At 40.2% G+C, this 14502-nt stretch overlaps 2 protein-coding genes across 3 annotated transcripts in view; one reads left to right on the top strand and one right to left on the bottom strand.

Moving 5' to 3' along the window:
• The window catches only part of FNIP1 (folliculin interacting protein 1), a 419816-nt gene that overhangs the window by 130129 nt on the left and 275185 nt on the right, over positions 1-14502 (bottom strand). The window lies entirely within an intron of this gene.
• FSTL4 (follistatin like 4) overlaps positions 1-14502 on the top strand; it is a 196522-nt gene that overhangs the window by 163765 nt on the left and 18255 nt on the right. Inside the window, exons 8-11 of the mRNA XM_079319633.1 lie at positions 4186-4306; positions 11314-11475; positions 12491-12625; positions 14093-14119. Of these exons, the coding sequence (XP_079175759.1) occupies positions 4186-4306; positions 11314-11475; positions 12491-12625; positions 14093-14119 (445 nt within the window). The remainder of the gene's footprint in view (positions 1-4185; positions 4307-11313; positions 11476-12490; positions 12626-14092; positions 14120-14502) is intronic.

Genomic DNA, 14502 nt, shown 5'->3' with positions numbered 1-14502 from the left:
TCTTAAAAAGTTAAAACATATTCTGAAATAATTTAATCAATCCTTTGGTTTAATGATAAATGCAAGATGTGAAAGAAGCTCATGAAGGACAGAGAACTTTTTATTAGAAAAAGGGAGAAAAAAGATGATACAAACTGCTAGAAAAGTCAATTTATCAGCTGCCTCTAGTTGAACTTATCAATTATGAGAAATTACAAGCATAATTTTTCTGTATTTTTTTTTTTAGAAGAATTACTTTTACAATGAAATTCATAAGGTAGAGGTGACAAACACCCTGCCCTGTCTGGCTGCTTATGATTCTATGGGGTTAGATGTGACTCCCTCTAGTTTCATCACTTCTCTTTCTTCCTCTTCACAAGGAAATGGTGAGATACCCCATCTGTGAGTGCCCACATCCATTCCAGAGCCAGCCCATCCCAGGAAGTGTCCAAGGCCAGGTTGGACAGGGCTTGGAGCAGCCTGGTCTGGTGAAAGGTGCCCTGCCTGTGGCAGGGGCTTGGACCATATGAGCTTACAGGTCCCTTTCAACCAAAACCTTTCCATGGTTCCATGATAATTCACCTTCCATGGAAATGAGGAAAACCATGTCTCAGAACTTACTTTTTTGCCTTTTTACTCACTGCCTGCTCTTCTTCATGAGATGATACATTTAAATGTCTTTTCAATTCACTGTAGGGCATTACTGGGATCGAGTAGGGCAGTAGCAGCTCCCTGGGATGTGTAGCACCTGCTGAGCCTCCCAGACAGCCCTGAAATACTCAGTCTTAAAGTTGGGATAGATTTTGGGAGAGAAGAATTATGTTTCATCAGTGTTGTAGATGTTTTTGTTTTGCTCTGACTGCTTTCAGGCTTGTGGTGACTTGGAGAATTGGCTTAATGAGCAAAAGCCATCTGAACTAAGTCAAATATGTGGAAATATTTCCTCTGCCTTTCCCCATTGTGAATTATTCCCATTCCCTGAGCCCACCCCATCCAGCAAAGCAGAGCAGCAGCTCAGCAGCTGTCAGTGCTCTCACCCTGTTAGTGCAGGGCAGTGGCCTGGGAGCAGCTGAGCAGGGGCAGTGCAGCATGGAGGGGCATATGGAGCATCCCAAACACACCTCACAGCTTCCAACTGCAACACAGAAGTTAGAGGCTATTAAGGAATCAAAAAATCATCATTTCTTAATGCTCCAGGGCTTGAGTTTTTACAGCACTTCCAGATACACTCATGAAATACACAAAGAAAGTGCTTGTGCATAAGAATGCATCCATAGATTTAAAATGCAATGTGAAATCCTAATGTACTAACTATATCCACAGGGAAGCACTAGGAGAAACCATGAGCTGCAATAAACACACAGAAAGTCATTAATTTGTTAGAGAATTCAGTCTACTTTTTGTAGCAACAAAAGGTTCAGTATTAAACATTTAATGCCACAATCACTTTTTCCTTCCCACACCTAAACACTTTTAATAATGTTGTAGTTATGTATGGAGTTATTGTGTGTGCAAGTTCTACCACGGGGTTAATAATTCCCTTCTATGCCTGACATGCTGATATGGTGCTAACCTAAATCATCTTTGACAACTTCCTTTAAGCACCAGAAGTCTGAAAAATAGATTTTTAAAGTCACAAACTGTGCTTTTACCAATACAAGCCCCTCTTGTCAAGAAAAATACATTTGGAAAGGAAGTTAATAATACAGTAGTGCTTCACCTTTTTGGTTGTGCAAGGGTTTTTGCTTATTTTAGTACCTTTGTATGCATTGGGAAAAAACAGATCATCCTTAAAAAGACAATTGCAGAGTACAAACCAAGCGTTCAGAATATTTTTCTGTGATACTTTAAGGGAAATAACATACTAAAATAGAGATTACATTGCCCTGTTTTTCCACAACTCCTTATAAATCATTCCATTAAAGTAGCCATCCTGCTTTTATTGATCTGAACTCAATTTTAGTTTCTTTTAACTTAAAAAACCTGTTATTTAGTCTCCTTCAGTGCGAACATTCTCTGTATCTCATGCAAATATCATCCGACCAGGGTTGGTGTCTTTTCTACTAGCAGTTGCTCATGCATCTTTGCTTTCCATCAGGAAAGATCTAACTGACCAAAAAACAGGTGAATGCTTGAAATGGGGATTTTTTAGTAGATACTTGTAATAGTGTATTGGACAGACAACCAGCTTATTCCATAGCATAGATGCCTGACACCAAGGTGACAATAATATGTGAGATTATTTTAATTATAGATAACAGATTTCAGATCATCTCTGGATTTACTGTGATTCTGTACAGTTATTCATACATCTGCCCATTGGAGCAGCACAGTCAGCAGAACCAGGTTATGATTGTGGATATATCTGTGCCCTCTCAGCTGAAGGTCTGTGCTTTGGCAAGGGTTGAGTCCTGCCAGTAAACTCCTTATTTCTCAGTGCTTGCTTTCAATCTGCTTTAAAGCATGTCTAAAAACTAGGCAAGCTCTCAAAATTCTCTCCCCTCTGCCAGTGCTGACCTGCCACTGAGAGGTGAGGCCTGAAGATGCTTCTTAGTGCCAAACAGAAGATTTTGCAGAAGATTCATGAGCAAACAGAAGTAGTGTCAGATCAATCCATACTGCAAGGGATGGGCTGTTTTGTTCTTTTGAAGGGTGCCAGCTGGCATTGCACGTCTGCTGAAAGTCACAGCTTCCTTCAAAAACTATTCCAAGTGGTGTCTGGAAAGGAAGGTTCAAACTGCAAAGCACATGCACCCTGCAGAGGCAGGAAATGTGAGATGTAAGGAGCCCTGAAAGGTTTGGGTTTAGAAATCAGCCCATCCTGATCAAACAACTCGTAACCTCTGAGTGCTTGGCAGGTGTGGCAGCAGCAGGTGGATGTGGATGGCTCCTTGTAGCAGGAGCTGCCGTGGGTGAGGCAGGGAAGGAGCAGCATCAGAACTTCTGTGTCTGGATTCCCTTCCTCCAGCACAAAGCATCCAAGCTCTTGACTCAGCCAGCAGATCAGAGTGATGCTCCTGTTTAATCTGTCCCCCTGGTGGGTTCTGCTGTGGCAGAGGAGGCAATGAGCTGTCCCTCCTCTCCACACACTGCTGCATGTGCCAGGCACCAGGGTGGCAAAGGCAGGAGCTCCTGCAAGGGCTTCCCCTGCACACCCTGGGCTGGCTTGCAGCCACACACTGCTGCTTTGAAAACAAGTCCTTGTGTTTTCATAAGTGGAACCACTCTCCAACATTCACCCAGTTGTACTGGGTTTGTGCCAACCTGACTCAAAGTTGAAATTTCCCTTAATAATGCAGTGTAATTACTCAAACAGTTCAATCTAGCACAATCCACATGTGGGGATGATTACAGAAAAATCATTCTGTCAGCTCCTGAACTGTTTTTAAATGTATAATACTCGGTTTGCATAGAAACACAAACACTCTGAAGCTGCAGAAAATCTGAAGGTTGGTGGAGTAACAAAAGAAGCCATCAGTGCTGTGGTGCTCTTAGCTATAATTCGACAAATAAATATTGAAATTAACAAATAAATTATGAATTGAAATAAATTCCTATGCAGGGTGTTTCTACAACATATTCAAGTGCCAAAAATATGTCTACTAAATCAATCCTTCCCATTTGTAATCAAAAATTGAAACAATCTAGATCTAGGAAGGGGATGAAGAAAGATACTTGTTAAGCAGTTACAGACCTAAAAAGGTATGTTTGAGAAAAGGGTTTTTGTCTTCTTCCTTGTCTCCTGCCTAGGATATTGTCTGAGATAAGTGACAAGAGCTTCAGTTCCTTTTCATCAAGTCTCAAGGCTGCAGTGCATTTTCTAAGAATCAGCACAGATAAAGGAAACCTTAACCCACCCAAATGTCAGCATTTTTATGCATCTGAGGTTAACAGGTAGATATTCAGTTCCCCCATAAATTAAACAGCTGGAAATGGCCATCCTTTTATGTGCAAAGAGCACCTTGTTAGCAACAAGCACAGAAGTTCATATTCTCAGATGAGTCACTGTACCTCACTCCTAAATCGCTGCTCATTTTCTCCCTGCATGTTGATTTATGAACTTTACAGCCTATTGTTCAAAATGCAAGCCATGTCCCCAGGCTGCATTGCTATCAAACCCTCTGAACAGGGAGTCTCCATTCATGTAGTGTTTAAAATATTGTTACTAAATAATAAGGCACCTTTCCTGTCTTTTGTTCCATTCAGGATTTTGGAGAAGATGATTCCCTCTACATCACCAAGGTAACAACTGTTCACATGGGCAATTACACCTGTCATGCCTACGGCTATGAAGAGCTGTATCAGACCCACATCCTGCAGGTGAATGGTTAGTAAATTGCATATATGACATTCCACGAGAACGTTCCCTAAGAAAAGTTGTGTGTTAACCTCATTCACACAGAAATGTGTAAAGCCACAGCCCAAATTATCTGTGCATGACAGCAAAGGCAGCTTGGGGTTTGCTCACTCACACAAGCAGGCAATAATCAAAGGATCAAAGGGGGTATGTGTATAATTACCTGGGCTTCAGGAGCTGTCTTCACTGTAAAACAAGCTGTCAGTGACATTTCCATTGAGTTAAGAGCAGTGTTTCCAAGCATCCCTTAAAGTAATTACTACTTTTGTCAACAGAAGTGTTGCCTCAATAATTTCTTCTTCCAGAGAATCATTCCTGTTGCATGAAATAGCCCAGGATATTTAAATAAATGCAGCAGTGTTTCCAAAACCAGCTAACTCCCAGCTATATATTCAGGTTATCACCTGGTTGTACTGAGCTTGGTTTGCTGAGGGCTATTTACACTGGCTCACTGGATTGCAAAATGAGGGCAAACCATGTTACAGGTAAGAGAATCACACAGTCCATGTTCCAGCATTCTCATTCACCTCTGTCCCCTGAGCTGCATTTGTTCCTGGTGGAGCTTACATTCAGACACTCACTGCCTCCTGACCTCAAACTCACTCAGTCAGATTTACTTTAAAATTACATTAGATTAAGCCAGCATTTAATCAAGGGACCAGCCCATAGAGCATCCACCTCCATAGCAGCATTTTTCAACTTTAGACCCATTTTTACATGTGGTGATGGTGCCCAGCAGTGTCTCCAAAACAGGGGACAGGGTCACCCATTACTGACTATGGGTACATTCTGGTATGAAATGGGATGTACACTATGGGATGTACTCTGGTATAAAAGTTTTTTGGTTTTGGTTTGGTTTTTTTTTTAGGAAAATTCATTAACTTTATTACTGGGTATATATTATAAGGAAAACTAATATTTAGTCCTTTCTCTAGGTGTGTGTTGACCTGCACAAAGGAGAGCTTTCAGCTAGAAAGAGCAGGTAGTTACACAGAGGTCAGTAGCAAGAGGAGAAACAGAAAAGAGGGATACTTATGCCTTTTAAGAAGAGCTGTTGAGGACATGAGGACTTTGTTGTGGACTTTGTTTTGACTGCAGCTCAGTTCTGCTGGATGTGTATAAGTGCTCCCCAACCACACGAGTACCTGGAGGAGAGCACAAAGTATCTGGTTAATCTGAATGAAAGCTGACTTAATGTCTCTACATAATAATTTGTCATCTTCTGAGAAAGTGAACTGTAAATCTCAGCAATGTGGATAACTAAGTCATATATGCTGCAGCTGAGAAAATAGGTTTCATTCCTCCAAGTGCTGTTTATTTGATGAATGGCAGTTGAAAGAAAAGCCAGCTAACAACTTAATCCCATGTCTATTATGTGATGTATTATGAGGCCTGAATGAAGTTTAGTTGGCAGACAACAATGTAGACTTTATCAGCACTGAGAATAGAGGACCCAAAGGCTTTGAAACTTAAACCAGAATGAGAGAAAACCTGGATGGAGTGTGGGGAGGGTGATTTGTTCCATATCATGCTTGCCACTTAGATTTAACTTGTTATTGAAAGATCACATTTTCTTTTTAAGTGCAAGTTTCATACCATAGCTGTGTGGGGGCTTTCTTACCAAAAGAAAAATGCTGTTATACAAAAACCACTGTCTATGTGGGCTTTTTAATGTCCTGTATAGTCACTAAATGCAAGAATAAAATGCCTTTCATTCTGGTATCAACTCAGACCTGCTAGAAAATGTTTCAGGGTCTAGAAATCTTTGTCTCACAGCATCTGATATTCCCATGTGAGCCATTAGGCTTTGCAAAGCTGAGTTTTTGCAGTTCTTGATATGGCTGCCCACATCAGCACATTCCCTCCTTTTCTGCCTGTGTCACAGTTTCCTCCAGCAGCTGATGCAGGGGTGACAACCTTTCAAATGCATTGGAGGGTTCCCAAGGCAGAGCCCTTCACAGGGAAACCTCGGGTTTTAGTAACTTAAAGGACAAATTGAGGAATTTTTCTTGACAGGAGTAGAGGGAAGAAACTGAGCCAAACTGAATTGCTGAGAATCCAAGTGCAGCTGATGAGCTCTTTTCAGTGCTGGGGCTTGTTTCTGTCTGTCTGTATCAAACTGAAAAGTCCATCTTCAGCATGGAAGAGTTTTTATTGCTGTCCAGTGTTGGACTAAAATGGTAAGAGAATGTGACAGAACCAAACCAACAGAACTGGGGTGGATCTGCTCGCCTGTCTCCCCTAGGGAGGAACTGATCTACTTTCAACATCAAAAACAAGGGGGCTTTTTATTTTAAGAAAATTATCAGAATTTTTCTTTTCACATCTCCCAAGTTTGTCTGGGAGAGAGTTGGGAGTTGAGAGAGAACAGAGAAAGAGGAACAAAGTGGAAGTAAAAGGGTTTATCCCAACCCTTCCAAAGCCCACTGTGTCTGTACAGGCAGGTTCTAATTTTTAGACTGTTCTTCAGTTAATTCAGTTTTTTCAAGGCTGCAGTATCTCTTCCAGCATCCTTGGGTCCTTTTCTGTACCACCTGGGCCCTGTCTTACTATTCCCATTAAGATACATCAGTGAACTCACAAAAGAATCTGATTCTAGTTATGTGTGCTCTCTTCCTCTGCTTTTATCCAACATATTAGATGATCTTTAACTTATTTTTTTCTTTGTCTCTTTTTAGAATATAACACTAGATTCTTACATTGATTAGAAAATATAGAAAATAAGAAAATATAAGCTTAAATAGAAAGTTTACAGCATGATTATGACAACATTAAGTGTTTCTGAGATTTGGAGCTCTATTATTGCTCAAGTGCTGAATGCTGTGCAGTGTTTCCCTTTGTATCAGGTGGTTCAGGGTAGCCCAAATAACATGGGTAGATCCAGATGCTTATTTTGACAAGCACAGATGAGAATCCTCTTAGGCAGAAAATGTGAAGATCACCAGGTGAATACCCCAAACTGCTGACTCACATCTCTCTGGGCTGGAAACACAACACACATGTGAAATGCAGCCTGTTTGATGTGGGAGGTTTGGTTGAGCTCATCAATCTTAGGATTCACAGTTACTAGTAAAATTTAAGTCAGTGTACTTACACAGCTTGCCCTTAAAGTCTTTGGAGGAAAATAAATTGCTGAAAGGTAATGTTTAAACAGTTTAAGAATTAAAAGTTCATCTTTCGTTCTGCTGTCTTTGATCAGAAGGAGCCAAGAACAGCAGGAAAATTATATTCTCTCCCACGTAAGGTGGGAAATGTGTACAGTATACACTAGCTGTAGGGAGGAAGCAATTTTGCACTTTCAAGAGGAAAAAAGAGGTCCTGAGGATAAAGAATCTCATAAAATAGTAATCAACTATGAAAATTGATAGTTAGCAAATCAAGAGACTGCCGAGTGTATGGCATCATTTTCCTTGGTCCTTGCACTCAGGAAAGCATCAGCATAAATCAGAATATTCTATTCCTTGAAAATAGTTTTTAAAAAGCCATTTGATCCTCAGTCCAATCATAATGGTCCAAATTTTCCAGTAAGCCTGATGTTATGAACACGGATGTTTCATTAATGTGGCTTTTCAGGAGAAAACATAAAATGCTGCAAATTCCATTCAAATCATAAATGAAAAGAGTAAAACCTCTCAAGTAAATGATTAATCTGTTAATTATTGCTATACCCTGGAGTACAGAGCCCCTACAGCAGCAGTGGATCTCTTTTGGCCTTGGTGCCACCATCTGTGTTCATTGTGTGCTTTATCCCTGAGCTGTTTCATAATAAGGAATTGCTCTGCTCACAAGTGAGGTGCTGCTCAGTATGCAGTAGTAGGCAATCTACCCAATCTCGTGCTTGTTTCAATGGCTTTTTTTTTCCTACTTTGCTCAAGATAATGGCATTTTTATATTGCCCTTGGCTGCAGACACAGTAATGGTTAGCAATGATATATATTCACCAAGGGAAAAAGCAAAGGGTAATCCATATATCCCAAAGTCTGGAACTGAAATCTTTGCAAGTTTAATGTGCTTACCTGGAATGAGTTAATTTGTAGGAAGGACAATAAAAATATATTCTGCAGTTTGCTATTATCACAAGGCATTTGCATGCAATAATTTACTGGTGCAGTGAATTATGTAAGACAAGGGAGAAAAAAAAAGTTTAAAAATAGTAGGAGAAGGAAAATTAGAGCTGATAATGGAGGTGAAACACATATTCTTTGTAGGTAAAAACTAAGAGTTTCCTTATTAATCACTCTTGAAAAGACACTTTGCTATAATTTTAAGTTAATTTTCATGCAGAGCATTGACTCACTGTCTAGGACCTGTGAGCTACCTTTGGCAGTATAAATCTATTGTGTTTCAAGCCCTGCAGGTAAAATAGGTGGATTATTCATGTGAAGACTATCAAGGTGTGAAGCAAAAATGTGAGAGATGAAAGTACATTCTGTTTGGTGAAGGGGTACCCTGATTCTGGGAGGCTGATGGCTGTGGCCATCCTGGGAAGCACTGACACAGGTGCCCAGATGAACAGGAATGCCTAAAAAAAACCCGATATTAAGCACATAACAGCCCACAATGGTTTAGAGAGCATTAAATAGGTGATAACTGGGATGGGCTCTGTTTCTGAGAGCTGGCTAGTGAGAAGACACTTAGCTTAGAGTAAAATTTCTCTGGTGCCTTTGGCCATGTGAGATCTCAGCCAAGTCAGTTGATTTAACCAGGATTTGAGAATCAAACCTTCTTGAATATTGTAAATCTTTTTCCTCTGCATTTGTAGGAGGCACACTGTCTTGCAGCTGTGATTCTAAATAAATCATGTGGGCCTTCAGTGGACCTCACTTACTAAATCATTTCATTCAGTAAATGTTATTAGCAGCAAGCAGATCATAGGTAGGACAAGCATTGAGTGCAGGACCTTCATAAAATTCTGTCAAAGTCAACAAAAATTACCTTTATCCTATCATCCCTGGAGACACTGACTCAGAGAAATTTATGTTAATTTTCTAAGGTACTAATGAAATGAGGAGCTCCTGACTCTCAGTCTTACTCTGCTGAATTGCTGGGACACTGATTCTTAAATAAAGCAGGGATGGCTCAACAGCCACCAGCATCTCTGGCAGCAGGTCCCTTCCTCTGCTTGCCTTCCCCCTGATCTGGCACCTCCTGAAGTCAGGAGGAGCTACAAACCTGACAGTAATGAGGGGAAGAGAGGATAAAATGCTAGAAAAATGCTTTTATTTAGAAACTGAAAACTCAATAAAACAAACCCTGTCTTTTGGATAACCCACTGATTAAAAAGTTCTTGAATGGTTTTTCCTTCACTGTCCTGCATCTTACAACACCCTTTCTTCTCAGGTAAAGGAAATAGAAGACAGGGGACCTTACCCACAGGTCCAGTGCAGAGGTGGAGTTCAAAGCCATTCCTTTGCTAGAAGTCCCTTTTTTTTCTTTTCCTCTGCAGTAGGCTGTAAGCATTTTCTCTCAGATTACACTTCAACAATCTCTTGCTTTTAAAGCTATAAAACCCAAGTAGACTTGAGGGCTTTCTCTAGTGGCTGGTTTCCTTCCAAGCTGACAACTGTGGCCTGGTTAACTCCTGGCAGCTGGTGCAGAAGACAGAAGTGAAATACATCTCTCTCTGATAAGGTCCATAAAAATAGATATAGAAAGGTGAGAAGTATATGCTAGTGAATTTATTTATTTAAACTATACTCATATGGATATGTAGACACATGGCAAGCTGCAAACCCAGATTTCATTTTATTCTAAAGCAATTGTTAAGACAATTAACTTTTGATAATCATGGTGCCTAATGATGTACTATATAGAAACAGAACCCTGAATTAGATAACTTAAGCGAGTGATTTCCAGAAGTTTATTGTTAAATCATTCAGGTTTTCTTTTAAAAAATGCCAAACACATCCCACATATTTTCCTGTCTTTCACCAGCACCAGTAGCAGTTATTCATTTTCCCTGGGGACAAAGTTGGGTCCCCCACATATCACATCCACATGGCCATGTTATTACAAAACTGTACAGCTTTCAGCAGTTACATTAATCACAAAATCTCCTAATCTGATAGGAAAGTTGACTTCTTGATTGTGAAACACAAATGCTATCAGACATGGTATGAGACATCCTCACATTTCCATTTATTTTTTCCCTCAAGGTGAAAGAGTCTCACTGGCATCTTTCACTGATGTTGCAATATTGCAAAAAGTTTTTTAGGTGTGTGAGTAAATTGTTAAGAAATAGTTAATGGGTGGTATTAAGCCTTGCTGGTTTGAGCAGTGAAGGAAAGGTGATTGAAAATCAATGAACATTTCTGGAATTGTAATATAATTAGTAGTCCTGCCAATGGAGTATATTACATAGTTCAGGAGTGCCTTTGTGAAACAAGGTAAGTCATGTTTTGAAAATCTATCAATGAAAAGAAGTAATTGATAAACACTTTATTTGTTCAGAATAAGAGGTAGTGAATACACAGGCTACTTCCTGATGGGTATTCAATTAAATACTGAATATTAAGTTATTTCTCATAGGCAAGAACTCAAATTCCCTCGTAGATTCAGTGAAGATCTGAATCGTTAAATACGTGAGTATACATGTTAGGTTTTAATCGAACTATTTAGTGAGGCACTCAATGAAAGCAAGATCAGACTCAATACAGAATTGGGTTGCAAGGTTGCTCCCTGGCATAGATTCGTTTACTCTTTCCTGTTCCAGAATCATAGGATCACAGACTGATTTGGGATGGAAGGGATCTTAGACACCACCTCATTCCAACCCCCTGCCATGGCCAGGAACACCTTCCACTATCCCAGGTTGCTCCAAGCCCCATCCAGCCTGACCTCGGACACTTCCAGGAATGGAGCACCCACATCCTCTCTCACATCGCCGCTCTTGTCCGGTCATTATTTTCCCTCCCGTGGCCCAGTCGGGCCGCAGCGCAGTCCCTGTGCGGCGGTGCTGAGCCGGTCTTTGCCCGCAGTGCCGCCGGTGATCCGCGTGTTCCCCGAGTCGCAGGCGCAGGAGCCGGGCGCGGCCGCCAGCCTGCAGTGCCACGCCGAGGGCATCCCCAGCCCGCGCCTCTCCTGGCTCAAGAACGGCATCGACCTCCCGCCGCCGCTCTCCAAACAGCTGGCGCTGCTCGGTGAGGACGGCGTTCGGTTAATTAAAGTATTGCCGCCAGCGATTAAGGAGGATTAGCTTGCGCTTTAAGCCACAAGTTCTTGTACTTTGCTAAGCCGCAGTTGTTGGAAATCGTATTATGAAACCCCTGTTCTTTCTTTTTATCTCTTTCTCCTGTAAATTTCCTGGGAAATGCACTATTGATTGATGTAAGTGGTAATTGCATTCAGTTCGAAGACAGCCTGTCTGTTTCTTCACTGCCTTCCTTCTTGTGTATGGCACAGCAGAAAAGAAACGCATTAAATTTTTTTAAGAGAAATTCATTAAATTATTTGTTCATGTCTAAGCCCACACTGGATGCAAGTCAGCTGAGATTCAATCTCCCTCTTGGCTCTGCTGAAGGAATTGGATTTTTAACTCCTCTAGGTGCCTGTTTGAATAAGGGTACAACAGGGATAGCAAAAGGCAAAAATATTTATTTGCAATTTTCTTTGTAAAAGTATTAACCCATCCTCAACACGTGCCTCAGTTTGGCTTTGGTGGATTGTATCCTTCAGCCTGTGTTGGTAGCACTGATATCACTGCATAACTCATACAATATCCCAACATGTTCCCAACAAACATGCAAAACTGCAGAAAGCAAAACGGTGGGAGAAACTATAGAGAGACCCCTTTAAACTGAAGTTTTTGGTGATCTGATGAAAAACAGTTTGCAAAATTAGAATTAATATTTCTTCACTAAAACCAAAGCATTTTTCTAACAAAAAGAAGAAATATATGAAATGTAATTTATAGTTTAACTTGGGAATGTTCTTTGTTCTTTTCTGATGTGGAGCATGTATGTGCTGATGGAAAGGAGCAAGACATCAGCTCCCATGGGAATCCCCAAAAACCTCTAGTTAAACAGGGGGAGGCACAGTGGGGCAGAACCACCCTGTTGAGCCATCACTGGACAGCTGTGGCAATGGCAGACAATTAAGGCAGGGAAAGCAATTAGCAGCAGTGAGGAGCACTGTTTATGAGTGTCTCTCTTACAGCAAATGGGAGTGAACTTCATATCAGTAGCGTTCGGTATGAAGACACTGGTGCCTACACCTGCATTGCTAAAAATGAGGTGGGAGTGGACGAGGACATATCTTCCCTTTTCATCGAAGATTCAGCCAGAAAGACCCGTAAGCTCCATTTCCCATCTATTTGTTTCTTTAAATAGTTTTTGAATGTAATGGTATATATGTAATTCAATAGTTCAGGCTGTTGCATGCAGTAAGTTGGATCTTACATAAGGTAATGACAGTTCTGAATGCACTCTGATCAGAGGATTGGACACTTTTTGGGATAGGAATCATGCAGAAAAGGTAAAATCTTGTTCAGGAACATGGTGATTCATGTGCCAGAAGTATACTGAGTGTGTGATGTGTAACAGCTTTATTGGAGTAACAAACTGGCAATAGTTTCAGGTATCAGGGAATCCAAAATGTAATATTTTGTCCAATTCTATAAACTTCATTGATTTCTGTACAAGATTCTTTTGAAGCCAGTTACGAGCCAAAATTCTTGAGTATTTAGATGTCTGAAAAATGTTGTGCTTATATTATTTATTTTACCTGCTTTTACATCACTGACTGGCAAAATAGGTTTTCCTCAGCATGAAATTATACAAATACTCTCCCAGCTACTCTTCCCACGTCTCCCATAGGAGTGCAGCAGTTATCTTGACCACACTGACCCCAAAACAGAATTGCTGAAGGAGATGATCAGTTGTCCCAGTAGAAAAGCTCCCAGAGGCTTGATCTTTTCTAGTTCTGCCATCTTAACTGCCTGGGAGATTACTTGGGTTTATGGTGATACTAAAAGTCTAGATGCAAATTGGATTTTTGCTGCTTTTCTGGCTGCTAATATAGAGAAAAAATTGAAAACAAAGTTACCCATAAATATGGGCTTTCAGGGAGATTAACTAGATTTATGTACTCTTGTTAATATTGGTCGTTTTCATTTGAATACTTGAGCGAGGGAAATTACAGTATGTTGAGAAATAATTGGATGTATCTGGAATAGAAATTCAAATGCAGGTGTATTTGCAAAGCTTATGTGAATCCTGAAAGAATGCAGTTGCATGAAGTTCCACGAAACAATGCAGCCAAGGTGCAGCTAATGTAGCTGCCAGTCTCAGGCTTCTTCTGAAAGATGCTGGTGGATCTGACAGTGCTGAGTTAATGGTTGCACTCCATGATCTTAGAGGTTTTTTCCAACTTTAATGATTCTATATTTCCATGTTGTGTTTCCTTATTGAACCTGCACAGAAAATCAGGCTGTGCTCTAACTCCAGCTGCATTTGAAGGTAAAAGCTTCTCTTTAGTAGGTCATTGGTCTTTGCACAGCTGCCTTCATTTCAGGAAGGATTTTTCCCATGTCAGAATTTCTGAATTGTCTCTAGAAGGAGCAAATGTGTTTATAACTCTCTGTTTTTTCCTGGTATTTTATTCAAATGAATGTTACAAAATTTTCACCAATTATGCAGTTCATGTAAACATGAGTATTTATTCAGTTACTTGCTACAATGAAAGTTTTGACATTGTTTTGTTGTTTTTTTTTTCTTTTCCTGATTATTTTCTGGCTTTCCCAATATTCTGATGCTGCAGTTGCAAACATACTGTGGCGAGAGGAAGGTACTGCAGTAAAGTTCTTTTGTTGTAGTGATAATGTGCTTGTCTGCTTTAATAATTCCATGATGGGCCATTCTCCACTGACTTGCCACTAACCCTATCAACTTTCACAGTCACCAGATTAAGTACAGACCAGACTTTTAAAAGCTAAATTATTGAAATAAGAAATGTCACTCTTTTACCTATAACTTCTTGCATTTTCCCACGATGAAATAATACATGACCATAAAATGTATAAAAATATTAATTTTATATATACTGCCAAAAATGTGAGTACCTGAGATTTTCAAGCTGCATTAGCAATCAAACAAGTGTCAGAAGTACTCCCAAATTACCATAATTTAACAAGTAAGGCATAAATTCAATATACTGCATTTTTAAGTAAG

This window comes from Erithacus rubecula (assembly GCF_903797595.1).
Source record: "Erithacus rubecula genome assembly, chromosome: 16".
In the NCBI taxonomy this organism is placed as follows: domain Eukaryota; kingdom Metazoa; phylum Chordata; class Aves; order Passeriformes; family Muscicapidae; genus Erithacus; species Erithacus rubecula.
This window is presented reverse-complemented; position numbering and strand designations above follow the sequence as displayed.